The sequence below is a fragment of the Lacerta agilis genome, chromosome 11 (genome assembly GCF_009819535.1).
Source record: "Lacerta agilis isolate rLacAgi1 chromosome 11, rLacAgi1.pri, whole genome shotgun sequence".
Classification (NCBI taxonomy): Eukaryota; Metazoa; Chordata; class Lepidosauria; order Squamata; family Lacertidae; genus Lacerta; species Lacerta agilis.
This window is the reverse complement of record NC_046322.1, coordinates 1,138,684-1,166,079: the sequence shown is the minus strand read 5'-3', so window position 1 is coordinate 1,166,079 and position 27,396 is coordinate 1,138,684. Positions and strand designations below refer to the sequence as shown.

The window sequence follows — 27,396 nt, the reverse complement described above, 5'->3', positions numbered from 1 at the left end:
ATCTAGGAGTCTTTCTCTCCAACAGGTCCTTATATCTAGTCCAGACCTGATACAGGGATTTTCTAACTATATGAGTCTTAAAAGTTCTGTGAATTTTAACCTTGTCATACCAAAGGTATGCATGCCAACCGAACATATTGTCGTGTCCTTCCAAGTCCAACACATCAACATTCTCTAATTTAAACCAATCCTTTAACCAGCAAAAGGCCGCTGCTTCAAAGTAAAGTCTTAAATCCGGCAGGGCAAAGCCTCCTCTCTCTTTAGAGTCTGTTAGGATCTTAAACTTAATTCTAGGCTTTTTGCCCTGCCATATAAACTTTGATAGGTCCTTTTGCCATTTCTTAAAACAATCCAGTTTATCCAAAATTGGTATGGCTTGGAATAAAAACAGCATCCTTTGTAGGACATTCATTTTAACCACTGCTATTCTTCCCATTAACGACAGTTTTAATCTTGTCCATATTTCCATATCTTTCTTTATCTCCATCCACAGTTTTTCATAATTGTCCTTGTACAGGTTCAAATTCTTGGTTGTGAGATTGATACCTAGATATTTTACAGTTTTAACAAAATTGAGGCCAGTGCCTTCTTGTATTCTTTGAATCTGTTCTGCACTCAAATTTTTACCTAAAACTTTGGTTTTCTGCTTATTTAATTTGAAGCCAGCTACAAGTCCAAATTGTTCAATTAATTCCAAGGCTCTGGGAACACTGCTTTCCGGTTCCTGCAGGGATAGCATCAAATCGTCTGCGAAGGCGCGTAATTTATATTCTTTCTCTCCCACTCTAATTCCTTTTGTCTGTTTATCTTTTCGTATCATATTTAGAAGGACTTCCAGGACCGTAATAAAAAGTAAAGGGGAGATAGGGCACCCTTGTCTTGTTCCTTTCTCAACTTCAATCTCCTCCGATATCACACTGTTTACTATTACCTTTGCTCTTTGTTCTGTATAAATGGCCTTAATGCCATTTAAGAATTTTTCTCCAACTCCCATCTTTTCCAAATTCTTTTTCATAAATATCCAAGATACTTTGTCAAATGCTTTCTCTGCATCAACAAACAATAGTGCCGCATCTGTGTTTATGTCTCTCTCCAGTTTTTCTAAAATATCCACAATAATTCTCGTGTTGTTACTTATTTGTCTTCCTGGTAAGAAACCTGCTTGGTCTCTATGTATATAATCTTTCAACACTCTTTTCAACCTTGTAGCCAAAACATTTGCAAAAATTTTGTAATCCACATTCAAAAGGGATATTGGACGATAATTTTTCATTAGAGTCTTATCTGTATCTGGTTTTGGAATCAGTGTAATAAAGGCTTCTTTCCACGTCTCTGGTGCCCTATCTCCTTCTAGTATTTTGTTGCAAATTTCTCTTAACGGCTGCGATAGCCAATCTTTCAATGTCTTGTAGTATTTTGCTGTTAATCCATCCGGTCCTGGGGCCTTCCCCAATTGCATGTTGTTTATTGCATCCTCTATCTCTTGTGTCGATATTGGGTGGTTGAGAGTTATTAGTTTTTCCTCTGGGACTTTTTGCAATCCATTCTTTTCCAGAAATCGGTCTATCTCCGCTTCATCTATCTTCTCCTCCTTGTACAGTTGCTTGTAAAATCTCTGAAAACACCATCTGATTTCCTCCGGTTTCTCCACATTTTTTCCATTTACTACCAGATTGCTGATGACATTTGCCTTTTGTCTTTTCTTTAATTGCCAAGCTAGTAGTTTCCCACATTTATTAGCAGATTCAAATGTTCTTTGTTTCATCATTTTCACTTTCCATTCAATATCCTGATTCATAATATTCGCATATTGGGATTGCAAGTATTTGATTTCTTTTTGAATTTTAACACATCTGGGATGTCCTCTTAATTCTTTTTCCGGGGTTTTTGACTCCCCCAACAGACTCTCCACCTTCTCCACTTTGTGGCAGATGCAACGCTGCCGGGCAGGAGTGTGTTGCTGTTCAGCTCCCGGATGCTGCAACACAGTCCTTCCCAACCTGGTGCCCTCCGGACTTTTGATCTGGTCCAGCAGGCTCTTCTGATGTCCCGTCCCCCCATCCTGAATGGGCACCAGGTTGTGGGAGGAAGAAATATGAATGAGCGACGGTAGACTTAGACCTGGCACTGCCCTTCTCTGCTAGGTATTCCCTGCATGGCTTCAAGGAAGGCGCTCTCTCCGCCTGCCTTGCCCACCTGGAAGGGAGAGTGGCTGCCTGGGGAGGCCGGGGGGGAGGAGGAGGAGGAGGAGGGTTGCCACCCATCCCTTAAAAAACAGAATTGTCCCATATTTTAAATTAATTGACGTCTCTTGTTTTGAAGCATTCAGTCCCATATTTAGACATCATCAAACGCTGCAGGATGGAGGGTCCAGTGGGAGGAGGAAAGAGAGGGAGAGTTTGCACAGAAATCCCCAGGTGTCAAAAAAAGGTTATTTATGTATTTCACTACTGCGGCCTGTGTTTTGTTGGCCCAAAATTGGAAAACGAGCGAGGTCCTAACTAAAGAAGAGTGGCAGCTTAAGCTGATGGAATATGCGCAGCTTGCAGACTTAACATACAGAATAAGAGAACAAGAAGAACATACGTTTAGAGAAGATTGAATATATGGGGGGGGGCTTGAAAACGTTGGCAGCATTAAGATAAATTCAACAGTGTAAATAAGTTTTGATGGATATAATAATGGAATACTGAATGGTTTAGTTCGTATAAAATATGCAGGGATTTATGTTATGCAAAATTGACCATGGAAAGTCACTGATATTTTAAGGTTGTTTAAATGAATATTCTAAATTGCAAAACATAAAATCTAATAAAAGATTATATTAAGAGAGAGAGAATGAGTTTACAGCAGCAGAAGGTGGGGGGTGGAGGAGAGGTCCTTGTTAGACCTCCAAGGTTAGCTGAGCATCTACTTACCTGCAGGAACAATCCCCACCTGGACAGAAGAGGTGGAGGCCGCCTTGACTGGAGGCTCCCTGGGCTGAAACAACTTAAAGTATTCTCTTTCCAATTACGCTGTTTTCAATGTGTATCCTGTAGACCTCCATTGGTAATGTTTTATTTATGAAATCTTTTAAGATAATAATTTAGTTTCCTGCTAGTTATGTTGCTTTGAATGTATATTTTATAGGTGACCTTGCGCTGCAATGTTCCACTTTGGAATGTTTATTTGATGCTTTACTTTCGATTGTAATTGTAAACCCCTTTGAGGATTTTTTCCACCTTAAAAATATAAAGTGGGGGGGAATGAAAATAATAATAATAATAATAATAATAATAATAATAATAATAATAATAATAATAAAAGGCCAAGGGGAGCAACACAGTGTGCTGCCCCTGGAATAACTGGCAGCAGGCTGACACCAAAGGGACAAAACTTTTAGAGGGGGGTGTTATAAGGATATTTTTTTTAAAAAAACCAGCTTTTATGCCAATGATCATGGGCAAACAGATCAGCTTCCAAAAGCAACATTAGACATCTGGTTATCCTAACTGTTTATTGCAGACTCTGCAAATGCAATACCATCATTTTTAATATGTCTCCCACCAGTTTCCAGATGGAGCTATAAATGTACCGTAGGTTTCCCATATAATGCTGTTGTTGAAACTTCACCTTTTTCTTCCTGTGGACACCTGGCTGTGCGAAGAGATATTGTGTTGTTATCACAGTTGATTATTGCTCAAGTGCATTTTATACTTTCCCAATAAAATGGGGGGGGCAAGACTCTTTTTGCATGTGGGGTGCTCACGCCATCCCCTCTGCAGCCACCAGAGGGTGGGCTGCACCCCAAAATAAAGCAAACTCCCCCCCCCACTCTGTGCTCCCCACAGAGCCCATCTATCTGGGGCCTTTGCTGCAACCCAGAACTGGGGGGCAGAGAATCTGCATCAGTCACAGTTCTCTGGGGCAGTGTTTTTCAACCTTTTTTGGGCAAAGGCACACTTGTTTCATGAAAAAAATTATGAGGCACACCACCATTAGAAAATGTTAAAAAAATTAACTCTGTGCCTATATTGACTATATATAAAGTAATTTTTCAATTTTTCCCACGGCACACCAGGCAACATCTCACGGCACACTAGTGTTCCGCGGAACAGTGGTTGAAAAACACTGCTCTGGGGCACAGACCCTCCATGGCATCCAAGGAAACACTGGCAGCATCCTTCAGGTCTTCCCCACACAGCGCCCCCTCCAGGAAACCTCCGCCCAGCTGGCACTGCAAGCCACTGCCCTGGGCCTCAGCAGAGAATCACAGAGCTGGAAGGCGCCTTCCCAAAACCGCCGGAGTCTGGACTTCTTTCATTCTACACTTAACTCTGGAACAAGTCCTCAAAGGTTGTTTGCAGGTGTTATAAAAATTCCAGGGTCTCAAATATATAAATGTTCATAAATGTACAAGGCAAACACATACATAAGTATATAAAGCACATGTCTGAAATAGTCCAGGAGAACAATCCTGAAGCCATTTTGACTCTGCCAAATGGACCTCAGATATTTCTCTGCAAGGTGGAAAGAAATGGGAAAGCCCTGTCTTAAGGGCGTCTTTGTGTAGGAATAGGGTAAGCCTGTCACCTGGATTCAGGAATTAAAGTATTTAGCATCTCAAAAGGAATGGCCAGGCTGCCCAGGAAAAACAGTCAGCGACCATTATCAGGTATCCTGGCAAACAGGATTTCTCCTGCAGACAGCCTCTTTCTGTAATAAAACAAAATTAAAAAATTCCTTCCAGTAGCACCATAGAGACCAACTAAGTTTGTTCTTGGTATGAGCTTTCGTGTGCATTTTATTTTGTTTTGACTATGGCAGATTGGAAAATGTTTATTGAATATATGAGGGGGGGAATTGTGTACACTTGAAAATGTCGGCAGCATTAAGATAAATTCAACTGTGTAAATAAGTTTCGATGGAAGTAATAATGTAATACTGAATGGTTTAGTTCATATAAAATATGCAGGGATTTATGTTATGCAAAACGAACCATGTAAAGAGAAGAAGGGAAGTCACTGATATTTTAAGGTTGTCTAAATGAATACGCAGGTGGCGCTGTGGGTTAAACCACAGAGCCTAGGGCTTGCTGATCAGAAGGTCGGCGGTTCGAATCCCCTGCTCCTGCCAACCTAGCAGTTCGAAAGCATGTCAAAGTGCAAGTAGATAAATAGGTACCACTACGGCGGGAAAGTAAACGGCGTTTCCGTGCGCTGCTCTGGTTCACCAGAAGTGGCTTTGTCATGCTGGCCACATGACCCAGAAGCTGTACGCTGGCTCCCTCGGCCAGTAAAGCGAGATGAGCGCCCCAACCCCAGAGTCGTCCGCGACTGGACCTAATGGTCAGGGGTCCATTTACCTTTAAATGAATATTCTATGTTGTAAAACATAAAATCTAATAAAAATTGTGTGTGCATGTGCGTGTGAGAGAGAGACACAGGTTAGCTGCCCCTGAGCTCAATGAAAACAGCAAACCTTTTTCAATCAAGTACAGTGGTGCCCCGCTATACGAAAATAATTCGTTCTACGAGTGTCTTCGTAGAGCGAATTTTTCGTCTAGCGAAGCGGCAATGCAGCGTGGAGGTTTTCACGCCGAAAAATTTTTTTCCCCATCTTGCGAGGCAGCCCCATTGACTTTTTCGTCTTGCGGGGCAGCCCTCCACTAGCGAATGCCATTCGTCTAGCGATTTTTTCGTCTAGCGAGGCATTCGTCTAGCGGGGCACCACTGTATCCTTGCATTCACTACCCCGGTCTCAGACAAGCTGTATGTAACTTCAACACTTGCTCTGTGACATGTTTGCAATTAATGCGGCAAAAATTACATTGCAACCTTCCCTCAATTTGCTGAAAAAGTCTGCAAATATTAATTGCCGGGTGTTAGCTCCATACCCTGCCACATACTCCTGGTTTTAAGGACCAGCCTGAAGAGTCCTGGACCTGTGTGACCTGGAAGACTGCATCTCATAGTGCGGTCAGACTAGCCAGACCAATTCAGTGACTCTCCGGTTGTTTAAGAAGAAGCACAGCCAGGCAGAGAGAGGTCTCCCGGTGCAGAAACGCTGCACGGACAAGGCAGTTGTCATCATCCCTCCGCGGCAGGCACAGTAACGCAAAGGCACACAAAGAAGCTATTTTTAAAATACTTTATTTTCTTTAAATATTAATACGGGACATTACAAAAGAATAAAGAAATACAAAAAACCCGCTATAAAACCACTCGGGGTCTCCCTGAAACGGAGAAAAACCCCAAAGGCGCTCCCAGCTCCGCTCTCACCCACCAGCCCTGCCAACCACCAGCAGCCTGAGTTTTTTTGTATTTGTTTTAAAAAAACACACACACACACGTGGGGGGGGAGGGGGGGAGAAAGGCATCGTCTTAACCATTCAAACTGGTTGGTAAGTTCAACACTGCGCTAACAGTTTTCATCTCCTCAGAGAAAAAAATTGCACATTAAAAGGACCCAAAGTGTGAGGTTCTGTACAGCTATACAGGAAACAGCAGCCGCTGCGCTGCGTCCGGACTCTCCGCCCGACCACAGGGCAAGTCGGAGGCAGCCGAGGGTCAGCTCAGAAAAAACAGCCAGGCTGAATGAAGCGGGCAGTCGCTCTGCTCACCGCCACCCCCACCCCACCCCCCGGGGCACTGCCGTGGGCAGCCCAGGCAGGCGCCCCCGTTTCAAGTCAGAGAAATTGGCTTCCAAACAGGCGAAACCAAAGTCAGGGATCCCAAGGTTTTGGCACCACATTTTGTCAGGGAGGGGTTTTTTAACGGGGGGGGGGGTTCAGGAGAAAGGGTGCTTTTGCAAAACAGCGTCAAAACCCTTTGGAAATCAAGCCCACTTCACTTCCCAGAGACGTCCCAGCGGGTGGAGCAAAGTCTTCTCAGCTGGAGAGGATAAGAAATGCTTCTCTAAAAATGTCCCTCTGAAAAGTTTTTAAAATGCAGCCTCTAAATGAAGCACCACACAAGCAGGTCTCCCGGCAACTCTCCTCCTCTTCCCCACGCTGGCCTGGCCCTTCCGGATCTCCCTGGAAAATGGCACCCCCGTGCCCCTAGACACGCACACATACAGCCCCTCTCGGACCTCTCCTCGGACCCTTGCTCTGAACCTTGGCGCCTACGTAGCTTGTGCCCTTCTCAGGCCGGCTTCTCCCACCCCCGGCCCCCGCAAAAAAAAGGGGGCGCTCAGATGAACCACACCAGACAGTAGAAAGCAACCCTTGCAAAGTTTCTATTAAGCGTAAAAAAAAAAACAGGAGCCGACAAGCCAAGCAGGCCTTGAGCTCCGTGGAAAAAGCGGCAGGAAGAGCCACCCAGGCAGGTGAGTTTGGCCTGGCTCCGCAGAGCCGAGACGCCTCCTGGGCTCCGAGAGAGCAAGAGCAGGCCTCCTCCGTTCCACGCAGAGGCACACAGCGACGGAGGAAGGGCAGGTGGCACCATGGGGGCCCAGTCTGCTTCTGCAAGGCAGGATTGGGTGGCTCCTTGGCACGTTGCCTCAGTGGCAGCCAGAACACAGAGTCGCTTAGAGAGGTTCTCAGACCGTCCGCAGGAAGCAGGAGAGAGTCCAGGTCCTATTTACACCGGAGTGGGTTGGGGGAGGCCACGTCCCGGGTGCTTCCGACGGCCGGCTGCTTGTCAAACTGCCCAGTAGAAACCCTCCAGGAGCGGCGAGAGGGGGCTCGAGACTTGCGCCAGGCTCAAGAGGGAGGGAGAGGAGGAGAGAGCGGAGTGGGTGCCAGCTGGGCCATGGGGCAAAAGAGGGAGCGCACACACAAGCCAGGCCAGAGCGTCTCTTGGAAAAGGAGGGGCGCATCCCCCTCCCCGTGCGTCGCCAAGGCCAAGTGGACCGCAGCACCCGTGCGTGAAGTATTGCTGCTCGGAAGGCAAGGTGGCCGGCCTGGCAGGGAGGCCGGGGGGCCGTCCAGCCCGGGGGGGGGGGCGGGGGGCCCTAAGAGCAGGGGAGGTGCTGCTTGAGGATCTGCCGGGTCTGGGGGGCTATTCTGTCCGGGAAGCGGACTTTGAACTCTACAATCAAGTCCCCGCGCTGGGTGGGCACCTTGGGGAAGGGCAGCCCCTCGCCACGCAGTCTCTTCACGGTGCCCGGCTTGATGATGTCGTTGCAGGGCAGCGGGATGACGCGCCCGTCCACGGTGGGAATGTTGACGGTGCAGCCGCACAAGGCCTGCAAGAGAAGGAGGAGGCAGAGTCAGGCCGGGCGCAGGGCTTGCAGCGAGAAGGAGAAGCGTTGCTCATGCACAGATCAAAGCAATGCGGAGGACGTGCAAACACCAAGAAACATATAGAAGATGGAACTCTTAACAATGCAATATATATATATATATTAGGACTCAGATAATAAATAACAGTGTTATTTTAGTCAGGCTCAGGGAACAGCCGCCAGGTGCACACAATATCTGCTTTTTTTTAAATGCACTTTCTTTCAGAACATTTCTATTATGTCGCCCCTGAACCCCACCCCACCCCCAAAGAATCAGAAAAGGAAACATCTTGGGGGGCAGAATTATGAATATCCAGCCTGCAACCTGCACTGTGCCCGAGAGAGTGAGCCAGCACAGGCTAAATTTAGACAGGCTTTATGACTTAATCACCAGCAAGGGAACCAGAACTGGAAGGGGGGGGGGGGCCGGCCGGCCGTGGCTTCCAGCGCCTGCTCAGCTGTTGCACACACGGCGGCCTTTGCCGGGTTGGCAGCCAGGGGCCTCCAAAGGCTTGTGAAAGCACGAGTCCGCGGGAGGGGGCGGCTTTGGCTTTCAGTCCCGCTTGGGGGGGTGGGGGGGTGCATGCTACTTCCAGGAAGCTAAAACTTTCGAGGATCCCCTCCTGCCAACCTCAAAGATAATGGTCTGGCATGGCGGAGGCAGCGGCACAGGCCTGGACCAGGGCTATTTTTACCCACCAATGCAGAAAGAGAGAGGCCAAAGGATCTGCCCTAACCCTGACCTGGGGGGGGGGAGAGGAAGGTGTCAGGGGGGGCTCCCTTCTGCGCCCTCCTGTCTCTTCCTATCCCCCATAATTGTACAGCAGGGAACTTCGGGGAGCAAAAAACTGGCTGAGTCTCTCCGTTTTGGAGCCAGCCTAGGGCACCCTTGGCCTCTCCCCCGATGGGACCCTGAGCAACAAGTCTTGAGTTTCCGGTCTGCTCTGTCTCCCCAGAGACTCTGCAGGTCTGCTAGGCTTCCTCTAGTATATCAGAGGCAGCTCCTAACTAGGGACATGAAGTTGAGCCTTCAGAAGATAACTGCCTCCTGCGGAAGCGAGTTCCATAGTTTCACTACAAGCGATGCCCTTGCTTTGATGCAGCCTTCTTCCTGGGAGACAGCGGTTGCGCTCAGAATATGAAATAACGGCGAGATGCTGCATTGAGAAGGAGTCCCACCCCACCTTCCTCCATGTTAGCCCGGCTGCGACGAGACCACGTCAGCTTGCTCAAATCGCCTGGTCCTGGTGGCACCTTGTAACTGGCTGGCAGTGCCCAGGCTGCTGCCTTGCTTGTTTCCAGCCCCATTCTGTCCTGTTCAGATCCCTTTCAAGCTCTCCCTCAGGTCCGTGGGTCCAGAAAGACGTATCCCACGGCCCCACATCCCCAACACCGGCCCAGAATTATCAGCGTTTTGGCTTGGAAGCCGCTGTGTCTCCAGCCTCCTCCACCCGCAGACTTTTAGGAATGGGTAAATTTGTTCCAGCCCACAGTATCTCCGGGAAAATCCACACGCCTTGGGGCTTCGTCTGCCAACGAGCACGAAGGAGAGCAATTTCACAGCCCTGACTGGCCCCCACCCAAGAGGAAAAGCCAGAGGAGGAAGGCTGGCTGAAGAACTAGGAATGGGAGAGATTGTGGAGGGAGAAGAGCAGACAAGCTTGTCCTTTACTGAGGCCTAAGGCCCAGTCTTGGAGCCTCTCGCAAGCCAGAGGGAGCAGGGCAGCTTCCTTGGAAAGCCCCTTTCGTGCCGTAGGGAGGCTGGAGATCACTTGTCTCTTGACACCGTGCAGAGTGCTGGATGGCTTCCCTTTTTCAGAGGCCAGGGAGATGCTGCAGATGGAGCTAGAGCCTTTGCTGTGCAGTTCAGCTCCCTAAGAGGCTCGGAGAAAGTCTTCTTCTCTCTTCCAGCCTCTCCAAGCGAGGGCACACCTCTTCCTAACAACCCTGCAAGGCAGCTTGAGCCGGGAGGGAGGAGGTTGCCCAAGGCCACTCCGTGAACTTGGGGGCCAGGCATCCAGGTCCAACGGCTGTGATCCAATCCCACCACCACAACCCGATCCCTACGCCAGCTTCTTAAACGTATTTCCTGTACGCTGCACAGTGCTTCCCAAACTCGGGCCTCCAGCTGTTGTGGGATTACAACTCCCATCATCCCTAGCTAGCAGGACCAGTGGTTCAGGGATGATGGGAGTTGTAGTCCCACAACAGCTGGAGACCCGAGTTTGGGAAGCACTGATGCAGCGTAAAAGACAGGAGCTTGTGTGCCAATGCAATTGATTGGGAAAGGGTGAGAGCATAGAATAATTTGGTGTTGATGGGAGAGGGGGGGGGGAAGGCAAAGTATCAAGGGATCCACTGGGAGTGCACCTCTTGAGCCCCCACCCCACCTGTCGAGTGCCAGAGGCATCCCATCTCCCCCTAACTTGCCCTCCGTCTCTCTCCTGAAGAGAGGCACCCAGCACGTGGCTCACATCTTCAGCCAGATTCAAAGGTTGTGCAAAGACTGAACTATGCACAAGCTGAGGAACCGGGGGGGGGGGGGCGGGGGGGGGCAGACTTGTAACAAAAGGCTTGTATTATTTGTTTCCTTCAGACAAAGGCCCGTTCTGTGGGGAGGCCTTGAAGCATCTTTAAAACAAAGGGGAGAAACTAGGAACTTTTTACATGTCTCAATTTCATTTTATCTCCTGATTTTGGAGGAAGCAGCTGCCGCCGCCCGGCCCATCTGGAAGGCTTGCCTTCGCTCTGCCCAGGTCTACTGGAGTCTGCCTCCGCGGGAATCACGGAATCATAGAACTGCAGAGTTGGAAGAGACCCCCAAGGCTCATCTAGTCCAGCCCCCTGCAATGCAGGGGTTCTTCAGTCCCTTCTAGGGTAGGCTATCCTCTTTCTTTGGGGAGCTTCACAGATGCCTGCCTGCCTGCCTGCCTGCCTGCCTGTACACCTCAGGGCATCAAGCTTCCTCTTGAGAAGTCATGTTGCTTCACCCCATATCACAGAATGGGAGGGTCGGAAGGGACCTCGAGGGTCATCCAGTCCAACCCCCTGCAATGCAGGCGGATCCCTGGCAGAAGGCCTTCCACCCTCTGCTTGAAAAGTGAAGGAGAGCCCACCACTTTCCCAGTTGCACTGTCAAACAGCTTTTTTCTGCCAACATACCCTTTATCCCAAAGGAATTGCACCCTGTAAAATCCTGGGCAACACAGGAAAGCACCCCCCCCCCCCAAAAAAGGCAGCATTTGCCAGGATGAAGTGGGGAGCAAACAGCAGGGTTGCCCCCAGCCCCTGCCCTCCTGTGCCAACCTCTCGTCTGCCGCACCAGCAGCCCCACGGGGGACACGCAGAGCCCCAACCCCGCCCCTCCTAAACCCGAGGACGCACCTCTTTCAGGCTGATCGTGGCCGTGTAGATGACATTTGTCCCGTCCCTCCGGAAGAGCGAGTGGGGCTTGTCCTTCAGGATGAAGACGATGTCGGCGGGGATGTTGTCCGGAGTGGCGTCTCCTTCCTTGGGGAAGGTGATCTTGGTGCCCTCCTTCCAGCCGCGCTTGATGACGATGTTCAGGATCTTGTCCTCCGTCCGCATGGTCCGGCCGTCCGGGTTCAGCCGCCGGCGGGTGATCTTCATCCGCTTGGTGGCCCCGTGGTAGATCTCCTCCAGGGACACCTTGAGCTCGTGGACCACGGGGGGGTCCTGCACCTTCCGGCGCATGTGGATGGGCTCCGGGTGCCGGCGGTGGACGCCATTGAGCCCGTTGAAGCCGAACCGGCCAAAGGCACTGAACGGGTCCCCGCTGTCGTCATCGTCGATGTCCATGTCGTCGTGGTCGAAGCCGTTGAAGACCCGGGAGCGGCCGCTGGTGAAGAAGATGTCAAAGGGGTTGGAGCCCCCAAAGAAGGAGGCGAAGGTGGCGTGGGGGTCCCCGTGGAAGGTGTAGTGGAAGGTGTTCCCGGGGGTGCCCGACGAGCCGCCACCGGTTTTGAGCCCTGGAATAGAACCAAAGAGAGAGCGGGGGGGGGGGACCGTCAGGAGGAGTGCTCCGGAAAGGAGTGCTAAAAACACACCAAACTCACTAAGAGAAGCAGGACTGGGCAGCCTGAACTTGCCAGCCAAGAACCTGGGCACACATTTGATGCTTCCTGGCCAGGATGGCTCTGTACTGCCTCCCCAGCTGGGAGCAGCCAGGAGGGGAGAGTTGCTCTTGTGACCCTGTGAGAACAGGATGCTGATGCTGGACTAAGTGGGCCACTGGCCTCATCCAGCAGGCTCTTCTTGGTTTCTTATTTCACCACCACCACCACCACCACGAATCCTGGGAACTGTAGTTTACCCCTTACAGAGTTACAGCTCACAGCATCCTTAAGAAACCAGCTTCCAGGATTCCTGAGGGAGATCTGCTGGAGGCTGCGGGAGGGGAGAGGGCTCTTGTGCTCGGGTGCTGCTTGTGGGTTTCTCATCTGGGCATCTGGTTGTTCCCAGTGACAACAGGAGGCTGGGCGACATGGGCCACTGGCCTCACCCAGCAGGATCTTCATAGGTTCCCCAGCGACAGGGCCAGAAACCCAACAGTGCAGGACACTGAAGCCGTACGTGACCCCAGGGTGCTGGTCCATTGCCTTTCAGTAGAGGGCTCATGTACCCCCTTAAAGTCCCTTCAAGACACCCCCATTCCCCATGGCCCAACCAAACCCCGTGTCCTGGCAAGGTTGTGCACTGCAAGGAGCCCAGCTGAGAATCAGGGAGGGGGGACCCACACTGAGATTACAGCTGCCATCATTTGGTACTTCAGCACAAAGCCAGACGTTTGAGTTACAAGAAAGGAGATTCTGACTAAACATCAGGAGTAACTTTCTGCCGGTAAGAGCTGTTGGACAGTGGAAGAGACTGAGTGGCCATCTGTCAGGGGTGCTTTAGTTGACATTCCTGAATAGCAGAGGGTTGGGCTAGATGACCCATGGGGTCCCTTCCAACTCTGCAATTCCATGATTCACAAAGTGTGCAGGGGGGGGGGCTTCGCCCCCTCTAAGCTACAAGATGAGCAAGGGTTACTGCAAGAGCAGAGGTGCAGCGGGGGAAGGCTGGAGGCTTCCAAGCCCAACAGCAGACCAGGCGGCAAGACAAAAGGCCCAGGGGAGACAGGGGTGCCAGCAAGCCAGAACTTGGGGAGAGAAAAGGGAGCTTGAGCCAGGCCAGCACTTTCTGGGTCCCCATTTAGCAGCCAGCCAGCCTGCAGCTGCAATGCTTTTAATAGCAAGACATTCTACTGCAGCATCCTCAACAGGGAAGAGGACAGTGCATAGCCAAGAGAGCTCTCTGGCCTCCCCGAGGGCCTGCCCCCTGCCTCCTTAGCAGCCAGAGCTTTCGATTTAATCCCATAACCACTGGATCCCAGAGAGAAAGCATCTAAATGGGGCCGGGTTCTTCTAAGGACCTCACTTATTCCCCCAGGAAAGAGAACTGCAGCTTTTAGCTTGAAATTACAGCAATTTATTTCATGTTGTCAATCACAACTGTGACCTCGTGAGAAAACACACCCAAGTCCCAAGAGACAGCCGGCGGCGGAGAGCACCTGCCAGATCCCGGCTTTTATTTCCAGACCAAAGCTGGAAGCCAGATGCTCCTCCTGGCATCTCAAAGCTTCCCCGGGAGAGCATCCCATCTTCCTCCGGCCCCTCACCGCACTTTGGTCACACGTTAAAAAAAGAAGACCAGCCCTTAAGTTGGCAGAGAAACTGTGGAACTGCAAGGAGGTGGAGGGGAGAGGGAAGGAGCCAGCAGAATGCCCCAAGAAGTCAAGGCGACAGCTACTGGCCCACCCCCAGGAGCCCCCTAACCCGTTTCCATGTCCCCTGCTGCCCCTCCAATTAGTTTAAAAACTATACTTCAGAAGCTAGATTCACACAGAGAAAATGCATGCAATTTCACTCTATTTGTGTAACTTGTTCCGATCAAAGAACATGCATTCCCAGGCCAGAATTTGGATAAACTCTGCTGGAGGTTGTTTATCTGAGACCTTCTGCTAGGCTGGACGGGCTGATTAACACCACTGCTATTCCCAGCAGTTCCCTTCCTCCTGCAGAACCTGACATGTTCCCTGCCAACAGGCTGGGTTTGCTTATGAAACAAGGAGCTATTACTAAAATTGGGAAAGGCTCTCTCTCTCACACACACACACGGCAGCATGTACTGAAAAGGAAGCGGAGGAGAAGGAGGAGGCATGAGCCAAGCCTCAATTATGCCACAGGGAAGATGTTTGCACCCACAGATCATGGTGCCAATGCATTTCCACACAACCCAGGAGGAACCAAGTCTTTGCAATCAGTGCCATTAAAAGCGCCAATTTCTCCAGGGAGCTGAAGCTTGAACTGGCGCTGTTGTCAGCTTTTACCACACCCCAGGCCCCCAGGGGTGCTTTCCTCCCCACTTGGCCGCCTTTGCTGCACAGGTGGGTGAGGTGGCTCCACAGGTGCCCTGCAAAGGTTATCACAGGGAAGCAGCCCAGGGCACTATCTCCGGCACATCAGGCCAGCGGCTGGATTTGGGCATCTTGATCCTTGCAAGCCTGCAGCTAGGCAGGGAGGGGCCGTGGCCAGGAGGCAGGCCTAGACCCCCCACCCCCCACCCCACCCAAATAAACAGCAAGCTCACTGGCCAGCCAAGAGACCCGACCACCCGCTTACCTTCTTCCCCGTACTGGTCATAGACGGCCCGCTTCTTGGGGTCGCTCAGCACATCGTAGGCCTCTGCGATCTCCTTGAACTTCTCCTCCGCGTTGGGGTCCTTGTTCTTATCCGGGTGGTACTTCAAGGCCATCTTCCGATAGGCCTTCTTGATCTCGTCTTCGTTGGCTCCGGACTGGATCCCCAGCGCTTTGTAGTAGTCCTTCCCCATGTTGGTAGTGGAGACAGTCCCGGCCGCCGCCGCAGACTCTTTATTCCTGGGGCGGGAGAGGAGAGAGAGGGAGGGGAGGAGGCGTCAGAAAGGCCTCAAGGACTCCAGGCAGACCACCGAGTGGCGTCCCGGTCAGTCAGCACCAACCTGTGCTACCGAGGGGGGGGGGATTCGAGGTTCTAGCGCCCAAACGTCCCCGCCGAGTCCTGGGGGAGCCCTCTCAGAGCTTTGCCAGCTGCTGCCCCTCTGGATCTGTCAACAGTTTGGGTTCGGGGGAGGGATTTTTCAGGAGGTTGACTCACCCGCCTCCTGCACAATTCACAGGGGCAGAATGCAGAGCGAGAGGGGTGGTCAGTGTTGTTATTTGGAGGGCAGCACCACGTGACGCTGCTGTAACCGGAGAGGACGGCCGGTTTTGCCAGGCCACAAATAGGTGTGCAGGGAAGGAGTCTTGGGAAGGACAGAACTGGCAGCCCTTGGACCGGACAGCGGAAAAGCAGCTGCCGTGCGTATGTGGAGGGCAGCAGGCGGCCAGGGAGGCAGCAGGCAGCCCTTCCGAGTGCCTGCCTGGCCGGTCTCAGCGCTCCCAAAAAGGGGAGGAAGAAGGCAGGGCTGCCGGAGCGAGCGAGGGGCAGAGTGGAAGGGGGCAGAGGAATGTGTTCAAAGCAGGCTTCATAATGAAGCAGAACGAGAGGTTAATTAGCCAAGGAAGGATTCCTTCCCCCAGCTTCTCTCTCTCCCTTCTGTGCTTTTGCAGATTGCCTTAAAAGAACTTTTTAGAACAATACAGCGCTGGGAGTTCACGCGGGGACATGTTCCCACCATGTACCAGCGGAAAGACGGCAGAGGATGAAGCTGTTAGACGGAGACATCTTGTGATGGGGGGGTAGGGGAGTTATTTTTAAAAGTAAGCGCCAGCCCGGCTGAAGCGAGAGGAGAGCCTGTGATTTGCAGAGGGGACGCCAGAGGAAGTGACCAGGAACGCAGAGTGTGGAAGGAAACAGGACACACCCAGGCTAGCAAGGGGGGCATGTCAGATCTATGGGACGGTGGTCTCTCTTTGCCAGAGCTGGTCATCTTCTAGATGCACACCCCACTCAAAGGTCTCAGACCCACGTCCATCCCGGTCCTCTTAGTTGTCAGACGCTAGAGCAGACCTTGCACAAAATCCTTCACAAAAGGGAGTCCAAGACTCCCAAATTCCTTCCTTTGCACAACTTCAGAATTCAGGCAGGGATCCAGCTTCCTGTTGCTAGCTCCCCTCTCTTTCCGCTGTTTGCAGAACTCTGGTGAACCTCGAGGGCTCTCTCGCCAACATGCACAAAACACCCTCCCTGCCTTGGCTTCTCATCCCGAGAGCGTCTGAAGCGGCCACGTCACACCCTGACCTCCGAATAACATGCAAGGTCAGCGACTGCCCATCTTGGGCCAAAGCAGAACCATCTCTGGGCACCCCCCCCACCCAAAGGTGCAAGAGTCTCAGGCAGGTGCAGGAGGAGCTGCTGCTTCCCAGTCAGAACTGGTCCCCAATGACCTTTGCATAAGCGGGGGGGGGGGATTAAGGGGGGACTTTGTCAGGAAATGCTAAAGCACCTGTTTGCACTCAATGGCTAGACTGATCAGGTTCACAGTCTTCCCTATATTACATCTTTTTTTAATACTAAAAAAGAATGCACACACACACACACACACACACACACACACAACAGGGAGTCTTTTCACAGAGATTGCACCCGTTCCAGCCCTAGCAACCATTGACTGAATGCCTGCCAAGAGATTCACACACACAGCACGGAAACAACTTCCTCCCAGAAACTGAAGAGTTCTGTGAAGGTCAGGAAAGAAACTCTCCCATTTGGCGCCCGCCTCCCTGATACCTGCTCAGCTCATGGTCCTTGGGGGAGTTCCTCATCCCAGCCTCCCAGACACCAGCAGTGCCCTCCTTCCTCTCTCGTTTCTCTGACACAGCAACCAAGCACTCCCCTGTCCCAAGTTCCTCCAAGAGGCTCCAGTGGCATCTGGGATCACAGGATGAAACGCCTGCAGCCACTTTTAATTTGAAACAGACTGAGCGACCTTCATCAGGTCTCCTGCCTGTGAATCAAGTCACCGCTATGCCCAATTCACAGACAGGGAACTGAGGCCGGCGGAGCAATTGCGGCCAGAAAAGACAGGACTTGGGTCTCTGAAGCCCAGGGTCTCTCCCTGCTGTAAGCACCTGAGAAGAGCACCTGCTGGATCCGGCCATGGGCCCACCTAGTCCAGCATCCTGGTCTCACAGTGGCCAACCAGGTGCCCATTATGGGAATGAGCAAGCTGGGCCCAAGCACAGGAGTCGCACTCTCTCCTGCTGGGGTTTCCAGCAACTGGGGTTCAGAAGGCCAGGAGCCCCCAATAGCCCCCTCCTCCATGAACCTGCCCCGTTATCCTAGGTGGCTTGCCACCCCTGCCTCCTGGGGGAGGGAGTTCCATAGGAGGTGAAAGGACAAGCACAGGGCAGAGTGGGGCAGTTTGGGATAAGCTGCAGGGAAACCTTGAAGCTGCTCTGGGATACAGGAGGACAGGGTCACAGAGCCTCCATCAGCCAGCATAGTCCTGCAAGGCCCCAAAGCTCCCCGTTTATCTCCCTTTCCTCGTTTAATCCCCACCATAGCCCTGCAGGGTGGGCTAGGCCAAGAGGTAGTGACCGACCCCCAAGATCACACAGTGAGCTTCATGGCAGAGTGGGGATTCGAACCCTGGTCTCTCCCGGGCCCTCGTCCCACACGCCAACCACGACACCAACGCTGGCTCTGACGTCACAGTTGCAGACACCTCTCACCAGCCAAAGCCCTTAAGACACCCCCTTCCGCATCCGCATGGCTGAGGCCCTCCTGTGGGTGCCCCCCTCCACCGCCAGCCCCACGGCTGCTGACACATGGCACCCGGAGCACCACACACACACACATCACACCCAACCCTTTCCTGGAGAGGCATCTTCTGAAGGGTAAGCCGGGAAACAGAAAGAGAGCTGCTGACACAGAAGCAGCAATTCCCTCTGTTAATTAGTGAGATCACTAGCTGGAAATAAGGATCCAGCGGGTGGGGGCAGCGCTGACTGGGCTCCTCAGCCCCACTCATCCTTGTGGGAGTTTCTATTGTTAGACACGCGGGGACCACGGAGGGAGGGGGCGGGCGCACAAGGCAGCCCACGGGAGGTGGGCTTGAAATGCCAGGCTGCGCCTGGAGGAAGGGCATTCCCAGGCCAAGCAGCTCACCTGGCGGCAGGTAGCAGCTCTGGAACACACTGGCAACAAGGAATGTGGAATCCGCGGTGACAGTTAGAAGCTGCTGCTGGAGCAGACATTCCCTGGCATGGCAGCTCGGCAGGGACTTCATCCACAGGAATGAGGCTCCGGCCCACCAGCAGGGGCCAGGAACAAGTTCAAAGGCACAGACTCAGGCTCGAAGGGGAGAGCATCTCCTTGCTCCCATCCTGTCTGGGGTGGTGTCACCTTGCGGAATTAAATTTGGCACAATCTTTCTTGGCCAGAATTCCTGACCACCACTGGGAATCGCCAGTCAAGCAGGGGGTTGGACTGGATTACCCTTGGGGTCCCTTCCAGCTCTACACTTCTACATCTTCTCTGCTGTCCGGTGGCGGGGGGGGGGGGGAGAGAGAGAGAGAGAGAGAGAGAGGGAGAGGGAGGGGGAGGGAGCCTCCAAGAGCCCAGCTCCACTTTGGACCACTAAGCAGCCATGCGCAGGTTGCCTCTGAGTGGCCCGCCTGCATAAGCAACCCCGGGCGTTAGGTTAAAGGGCAGTGGGCGAGATCCAGGAGTTGCACCCAACACCCCCTGTGGCACTGCAGGAGAGCCAGGGGCACAGGTTCATATGGCAGGATGGGGCAGCGGACAAGCACAGGGGCAGGAGGGCAGGGAAGAGGAAAAGTCCCCTTCCTCTTTCTCATCTGAACCACAAACCACATGGACTTCCACTGGGGGAAAGGGGGGGGGGCTGGAGGAAGAATCGTAGACTCAGACGGGACCCTTAAGGGTTTTGTAGCCCAACCGCTGCAATGCAGGAAGGAGACTCCCCCCCCCCAGCCTCAACAGTGACCCAGCAGGGCTGATCCTGCCCGCAGCTCCCCCAGCTCGGAAGGGCATGTGGAAGCTGCCCCCCTCTGACAGGCACCACAAGAGCGGAGAGATCTTCTCTGCGTGGGGGCTGCCTGACGTCAAGCTGCAGGGAACACTGCCAAGCCTCATAGGTCACCGTGCGGCTCCAGCATCCTCCCGGAGCAGCACCCCACACAGATTTTGGTAAAACACGACTCGGTCCCTGGATAACCCCCTCCCACCCACCCACCTGGAGCCAGATGCACAGTTTCAGCAGTGCAAGCCTGAGCGTGCTTCTCAGGAATCCCTGGGTAGCACAGCCCTGGCAGAGTCTCGAGCGGAAGGGGGACAGGAGCCCATTCCCCCCCCAAGACACACAATCACACACGCCAGCCCTATCCGCAGATAAATCCACACACAAAAGCAAGCGTCTGACTGGAGTCAGTCTCTGCTGGAAGCCAAAGGGGAAATGCAAGGTGACCCCAGCCCAGCCCCTTTGCAAAGGGGTCCGGACCCCAAGACCACCCACTAAGCATCCGGTCCCTTCAAAGCACAATCAATATGCATCTCCAGCCCCTCATCCTGCCCCCCACCCTGGGCAATGTCAGAGCTGGGTCGGGTGGCCAGGCAGATGTCAGCCCCTCTGATCCTCCGGCAAAGGGAGCGATGTGGGGGGCGGGGGGGCAGAAGAGAGGCACAGGCTGTTCTCCTCAAGCTCCCCATCCATCGCTCTCCACAGCAGATGCCAGACGCTGCACACGAGACAAAGATGGATGCCAGCAGACAGACCACCACCCAAGCGTGGCAAATGCTAGCAGGCAAGGCAGGGCGGCCAGCCACTTACCGAAACTTCACAAACACATTCATAGCCCAGGCGCTCATTTTCAAAGGCTCCAGCTTGATCCGGAACATGGCTTGCCGGGCCTGGAGCTCCCAGATGCAGTCGCTAAGACAGCTGCCCAGGAATGGAGGCGGCAGCACTTCGACTCAGCCCACGAAGGAGCCCTTCACCACGGCACCCAGGCTCCAAAAGCAGCCCCCTCCCCAGAGCCAGGAGGAAGAGCTGGGCTGGCCAAGCCGGACAGGGGGCCTGGATCCAACACCACGCGCACCTCCTCGACTCTGAAGCCAGCTGTTCAGGAAGAGGGCAAAAGGCTCCCCCGACAGAGGGAATTTGGGGAGCAGCGGCGGTTCACAAGGCAGCAGCCTCCCAGAAGCTTCCCTTCCTGCGCTTTCCCGCAGCCCCCTCCATCACCGCTTGCCACAGAAAATGCTCAATGAAATCACTCGACAGTCAGGATCCCTCCTGTAATTGGTTTCTCGCTCTAGCTGAAAAGCAGACCTTACCAGCCTTCCTGCCCAGCTGAGGGGGGGGGGTCTCTTGCCCTTCTGCTCATCCTCGGGGACTGAGCAGAAGGTGCACAGCCCCACACGGGACAGCCTGCTGGCGATCCTTCCCCATGAAGGACAGAACAGGGCAGGGAATGGGCGGCCAATTCAGCCCCCAGAGGCATCAGGAGTCGGCTGGGCATCCTCAATGAACCGGCGTTTGAGAAGGTGCCAAAGTCTTAAGCCTAAGTGGGGAGACAGTCCGCTTCTCAAACCACCCCCCCCCCAAGAATGCATACTTCAAGGCTTCCACACAAGAGACAATCAGCTCAAAGCCAACACCGTCCCTGCGAGGTCCACCAGTGTCAGAGAACGCCAAGAAAAGTGACTCTTGCTTGGCGCTGTGGGAAGTTCAGCGTTCGCAGCCCTACAGCAGTGTTTTTCAACCACTGTTCCGTGGCACACTAGTGTGCCGCGAGATGTTGCCTGGTGTGCCGTGGGAAAAATTGAAAAATTACTTTATATATAGTCAATATAGGCACAGAGTTAATTTTTTTAACATTTTCTAATGGTGGTGTGCCTCGTGATTTTTTTCAAGAAACAAGTGTGCCTTTGCCCAAAAAAGGTTGAGAAACACTGCCCTACAGCATCCATCCCTGAAGCGCATGTCAAAAGTACCAGCCCCACGCAGACTCCCGAGTCTAACGAGCACCTGCGCATCCAGTCACTCCACTTCCTGAAACTCTGGCGCCCGCTGCCTGCCCAAGGAAGCGCAAGTAAGCAGGAGACCTCACCGCTGAGCAAAGAGGCAGCTGGGGATGACCCGGGAGCCGCTATGCCCCAAAAGCCACTCTCGGCTGCCGCTGGACGTCCATCCGAAGCCACGGCAGCAGCAGCCACAAGCAAGAGCCCGAGAGATCCCCGTCCAGGGATCCCTCCCCGTCACACTGCCCCATCACCTGGTCCGCTTCAGAGTCCCCAAAACCCAGCGGGATTTTGCAGGCAGACAAAAAAAGCGAACAACAGCCACACAATGGTCCTTCTCAAACCATCCACAGCCATCCCCTGAGATTCCAGAGAAGCCGAGACCGGACCAGGGGACCAGGTGTCCCCTAAGCTGGCAGCGGCTCCTCTGCCCCCCAAACAAAGGGGCATTTCACCCACCAACGAACCAGAGGCTGGCACAGCCGCGTGGCCCCTGACCCCCGGGGAAGGGGGTGAGGATGGGCAGGGAGAGCGGAGTCCCGATCCGGAGAAGAGAAAGCGGGTACCTCTCCACGCGGCTCCAGAAGAGCAGAATTGCTGGCATATCAGCCGGAGGGAGTCACTCGGTGGTAGTGGCGGCAGCAGCAGCAGCAGCAGCAGCGCTCAAAGCCCAAGTTTGGTCAAGGCGCGCAGAGTGTGCGGGAGCGAGCGAGGGATGGAGCGCGCACAGGCACCCGCAGGCAGGCAGGCAGGCAGGCAGGCAGGCAAGGAATGCCGTGCGCTCGCTCGGGCGGGCAGAGGGACCCTTCCAGCGCCAGCGCCAGCGACGACGACGACAAAGACGGCGGGGACTCAGCGTGCAGAAATGTCATGACTACACTCCGGGTGAATCATCGCCAGCCATGCCCACCCCCCGGTGCCCACACAGCCAGGCACCAGCGCCAGGGGAGAGGGAGGGAGCCGGCAGGCAGCGGCCGCCCCCAGACCCCGCCCCACTTCTCCGCCCCCTGCCCCCACAGCAGGAAAGCCAACTCTCGCCCCTCCTGGCTGGCAGAGGGGGTGCTCTGCCCCACTTGGCAGCTGGGACTGGGACTGGGGGGGCAGGGGAGGCGCCCCGAATGGGCAGCGGAGTAGGCGCCCATAGGCATCATGTCAGGGCGAAAGGGGCGCCTGGGGCGGAAGAGGAGGAGGGGAGCGACACCCCCAGGGGCCCCCCAGGAGACCCCCAATTGCCCTGCTCAAGGGGGGGAGGGTCGTCCTCTCCTCCACCCCTCCCCCCCTCCTGCAGCCAGGACGCCCCCCCCCCACCAGCAATGGGAGCCCGGCCTGGGCAGAGTGGGGAGGGGGCGACAATTCCCCCAACCCCCCCCCTCCCTGGGAGCCTTTATCCGTCCGTCCCCCCACCGGCCCAAGGAAGGGGGTCGAGTTGCAGCTAAGACAGGACCCCCCCCCCTCCGATCTATCCACGGGGGAGGGGAGCCCATTAGCCCCTCCCCCGCCGAGGCCCTTTCCAGGGGGCGTTGAGGGGGCGGGGCCAGAGGCAGAGGCCCGCCCCCTGCTCCTCTCCCGTCGCCTCACGCCACGGAGGGCGCCGCGTCCCTCCTCCTCCCCCTCCGAACGAGACTCACCTCCGTCCCGTCCCGTCCCGCCCGCCTACCGGAGCCGGGCCCTCTGGCGTGCGGGGGCCGGGAGCCCGCCCCTGCCTAGCAACGGCCCGCTCCTGCGCCGCCCTCGCGCGCCTATTGGCCCCGGCCGCTGCCCATCTCGACGAGACGCCGCTCCCTTTGGAGAACGAGGGGGAGAAGCTCCGCCCCCTCGGCTCCGCCCCACCCCCGCTCCCCTCCCTCAGCCTCCCCCAGGCTCGCTCTCTCTCCCGCCTCCTCTATTGGCCTCGCTGCCAGCCAGTCACGGCCATTCTCGGCTGTCATTGGTCGCTAGGAGACCGGGGAGCGGCCCCTCCGCGTGCGCCCTCGCCATTGGCCGGAGGTGCCTCGCGTGCCGGTTTTCAACCCGCCCACCCGGCCGCGAAGAGGAGCGCGCGGGAGGCTTCTGGAAGCCCCGTGACGTCACAATGGGGGAGCGCTCCAACCAGGGAGCCTCCGGCGGGAGGCCACGCCCACCGGGCGGGCGGGGCGCCACGTGGGGCCCCGGGCGGTGACGGCACCGATGCTCGCGAGTAAAAGTTGCCCTGCCGGTGTTTTGCACGAGCCTTGCCTCCCGAGGTGAGCAGGCGCAGGATTGTGGCCTTGCCTGCCGCTTACTCGCGAGGAAGCCGCACTGGCCCCGCCGGCCCTTGCACGGTGCATCCGTGAAGTTGGTGCCTGCAAAGGTTTCGTCCTTTCCATCCCGTGCGAGTCCCGGAACTCCTGCTGCTGAAAGTGGCCCTCGTGTCCTAAGATGAATTTATATAGCAGTCTTTTTGCTCCAAGGAGCTCCAGGCGGCGTACACATTTCCCCACCACCACCCTCATTTAATCCCCACAACAGCCCTGCGCGGTAGTGGTAAAGTAAAGGGACCCCTGACAGTTAGGTGCAATCGCGGACGACTCTGGGGCTGCCTGCTCATCTCGCTTTACTGGCCGAGGGAGCCGACGTTTGTCCTGTTAGGGAAAAATTCCAGCCACCACCTTCCCCCACCGCGCAGCCTCCTCGCGGGACTCCCGCGCTGCCAAATGCGGGACCTGGAAGCCTCTTTTCTTCCTTTCCCCCCCCCCGACGATGAGCGGGTACCCCTTCACATAAGTCGCACAAGCACCACACAAGCCCTCGCGATAAAGGGCATCCCCAAAATGTTCCGATCTGCGCCCCGAAAACCCTCCGAGAAGCCTCCTGTCAAGCGCTCCTCGTATCGTCCATTTTCTCAATGAACGGCAAGCCGGCCAATCAGGAGCATGCATTCAGCTCAGCCTGCAAAATGGAACGTTCAGGTCAGCTACTATGATTCAATCATCACCTTCACGCTTGACTGAACACTAAGTGGGTTTTGACAGGCTCCCTGCTGGGAGAACAATGGAATCGAAACTAAAATGTAACCAGTTGAGGAAACTATTAATTATAACTTGCAACAATGTATCAAATGGACAATTTAGACGCTGGGTGGCCCCATTTTGACAGCTCGAAATATTTATTATTGTAAAAATCCACAACTCCTGAACGCAGTGTCCGATTTGCCTGGTTCGGGTGTCTATTTGCTCCTTGTAAAATAACCTTTCTAACCCCTCGGTCCCCGCCATCCTCCGATCATCGGAAGTATATTATTTCGATACTGCATAATTTTTGGACTCTCCACTCAGTGGCTTTCATAATCCCCTAAGCAGCGAGTCACGTCCGCAGGAGGAGATGCCCCCTCCCGATAATCCAGTCAAGCACCCATCCATCAGCTACCATGGCAGCAGACATCCTCCTAGGAACTTTCTATTGTCCTGACGCAGAAGAAACCTTCAATGTGTATTGCACCCACCCTGGATCCATTCACCGGTTCCTGCCATCCTTCCTGATATGCAAAACTTGTTTTTCCCCTATGTAAATTTTACTGTAACCTCCTCTCTCCCCTCCCATCTCTGACGTTTCTGTGATGTATTTCGCTATGTATTCTGGGCTATCGCGGGAACTTTTAAAAGTCCAGGACACCCTTTGTTGGGGGTTCGGATCCTCCTGAACCTTGTTGCGCAATAAACTCCTTTGCTTTTGCTCCAATCTCCGGCTGGTCTCCATTGCCTCCGCAGCGAACCACGGGCTTCCTCCGTAGGACCGGGAGCTGAGCCTTCTCGACCCGGTAATTTCCGTAACAGTCTTGGTGCCGAAACCCGGGACCTGCGTTCTCCCGTGGTGGCTGGGGACCCCACCGAGCCTTCAGCCGGCAACGGGACCCTTTTCTCCCGTGGAGACTCGACGGATCCCTGGCCATCCTCCGGGCGGTAATTGCAGGTCTCAAGGGGAGCCAACCGGGGAGCAAAGGCAAAGTTCAGCCGGCTTCGTCTCCAACGATCCAGCGGATCGCGGTGGAAGACGCGTAAGTATAAATCCAGTGCACTGGTGATTGGGGGGAGGGGGGAGGTAAGCCTGGCAACCGCAATCTACTGCTCTCTTGCCTATCATTTCTTGCCTGTCTCTCAGTCTGTCCCGTGGACTGCTGCTCAACTCGAAAGGGGAGTCCTGAGCTCTATCTCTTTTTCTCCAATACCCAGTCAGCCGCCCCGTTAGCTGGTCTAACGAACGCAAGGGACTGGGCTCTTTTCTACTTTGCCAGCTGCCAAGGGGCAAAGGACTTCTCTGCACTATCCTAAACCTCAGCCGCCCCGGTCGGGCCATGTAAAACACGCTGGTCGTGCGTGAGCCCGCTTCCGAACGCAAGGGAGGTTTTTCCGGACCGTTTAACTCTATTTAAAGGGCTGCCCGATCTGGCACTGCAGTGGCAGGCGTCCAGTAGGGTTCCCTTCCTTAGCTGTTAACGATAGGCAGGAGGTTGCCAGGTGGGGGGTACCCTGTAATGGGTGGAAATGGGGGTTGAGAAGTAGGAATAGATGAGAAGAAACGGAAGAGAAAGGAAGAGGAAAAGGGAGCTCCAGAAAAAGGAAAGGAAGAGGTAGTTTAGAGTAGATCCCCCTGGTCAGCCGCCCCGCTAGCCGAACTAGTGAACGCAAGGGACCAGGCTAGATTATTGGAACGTCGTGTACTGTATTTTGCTTATGTTAAGAAACCCCCCTGTCCCACTCCCTTAGCAAGAAAACCTGACTTACTAAGATACCTCTCCCATTCCTCCTTTCCAAAACCCCAGGTTCCTCTTAAAACCAAGGAACAATGGGCGCCAAGGCTTCGAAGCCCAGTCGTACTTCCGCTGGGAGGAAGGCTTCTTGCAAGCCTTCTATAGCCCAGCCGGAACCCGACTCCCCCCTCGAGTTTGTACTAGATCACTGGAAAGAGATTCCGGGCTCAGAAATATTATCCAGGCAGAAGTTGCAAGAACTCTGCGGAAACACCTGGCCCTCTTTTACTGATAAAATGACATCTGAACTCCGCTGGCCACCGGAGGGATCCTTCAACCAGGATCGTTTGAATGCTCTAAAGAAGCACTTACTAGAGGAAAGACCCCGCCAATTGGACTACCTAAAAGCTTTTGAGGTCGTATATCAAATCCTCACTACTCTGAAGGATTCCCCGGCTCTCCAGATGCCTATGATAAAACCTCCTAAGAAAGCCTCTAGGAAACCCAAGGGAGGTCCTGCACCGCCCCCTTATGAGGATCCATCGGACGATGATTCTATGGATCAGGCCATGGCGCTATACTATAATAGACCCAGACAAGCACCCACAGCTCCCCCTGCACAGAATGATGTCCCTGGGCAAAATAATCTCCCGGGACCTGAAAATGATGCAGACCCGAACAATCAGGCAGGAGCTCAAGGCGGGCAGCTAATAGTCCAGCCCATGGACCAGGAAGAGATAGCCACAGTATCCAACGACCAAATGGAACCTGACCCGGTCTTAACGCCAGTCAGTGACCACGCTGCTTATACTCTGTCGCCCCACTCCAATCTTCTTGAGAACGTGGAGGGCATGACCACCCGCTCTATGGTGCAGACTGCTAAGGACCTTGCCATCCGCATCCAGGGTGCCTTTTCGCCATCTGCTTCCCGGCAGCCAGTAAAGGGAAAGGCTAAAGGGAGTGGGGGAATCAATCACCAGGCGACCTCCTACCAGATGCCCCTACGTGCCTTCCCCATCCCTCCTGCAACTCCGGATGGGGCCCCGCGGATGATTTACACCCACCAGCCCTTCCGGACTGCAGACTTAGTAAACTGGGCAAACGTGATGCCCTCTTTGAGGGATGACCCTGACAAGTGCCACCGGCAAATCGCTACAATCTTCTCTTCCCATCACCCTTCTTGGACGGATGTCCACGTACTCTTAAATGCCCTATTCAATGAGGCTGAGAAGGCTGACATTCTCAGTAAGGCTGAAGAAGCCCTAAACCAGGAAAACTACCAAGAAGGAAGACCTCAAGGGGTGGAGGCCCTGACACCTAGGGATCTCCGTATTGAACCCAACCCTGCTTGGGACTTCAATACCCCAAATGGCGTCTGGTGTCTGAACCTGTTTAAAAAGGCCATCTTAGACGGCATTAAAGCTTCAGGGCAGCGCTCCATAAACTGGACTAAAGTTC

The 27,396-nt window shown here is 54.2% G+C and overlaps 1 protein-coding gene across 4 annotated transcripts; it reads right to left on the bottom strand.

Annotated features, from left to right (window-relative positions):
- Positions 1-6,118: 6,118 nt before the first annotated feature.
- On the bottom strand, positions 6,119-22,928 carry DNAJB5 (DnaJ heat shock protein family (Hsp40) member B5). 4 transcript variants are annotated; one of them, XM_033164327.1, is made up of 4 exons: positions 22,862-22,928; positions 14,892-15,148; positions 11,593-12,197; positions 6,119-8,172 (listed from the first exon to the last, which is right to left on the bottom strand). In XM_033164327.1, exons 2-4 carry the CDS (start codon positions 15,100-15,102, stop codon positions 7,939-7,941), a joined length of 1,050 nt encoding a protein of 349 aa, XP_033020218.1. In that variant the 5' UTR covers positions 15,103-15,148; positions 22,862-22,928; the 3' UTR covers positions 6,119-7,938. The 4 variants fall into 4 exon arrangements, with proteins under 4 accessions (XP_033020218.1, XP_033020217.1, XP_033020216.1 ...); XM_033164326.1 differs by lacking the exon at positions 22,862-22,928 and adding an exon at positions 21,800-21,904; XM_033164325.1 differs by lacking the exon at positions 22,862-22,928 and adding an exon at positions 20,044-20,151.
- Positions 22,929-27,396: the final 4,468 nt, after the last annotated feature.

Coding starts and splice junctions, on each gene's coding strand:
- DNAJB5 (XM_033164325.1), bottom strand. CDS start 20,111: ATGTTCCGGATCAAGCTGGAGCCTTTGAAAATGAGCGCCTGGGCTATG. Junction 15,149..20,043: donor AATGTGTTTGTGAAGTTTCG/GTAAGTGGCTGG, acceptor CTCCCGCCCCAG/GAATAAAGAGTCTGCGGCGG. Junction 8,173..11,592: donor CCACGATCAGCCTGAAAGAG/GTGCGTCCTCGG, acceptor CTTCTCTTGCAG/GCCTTGTGCGGCTGCACCGT.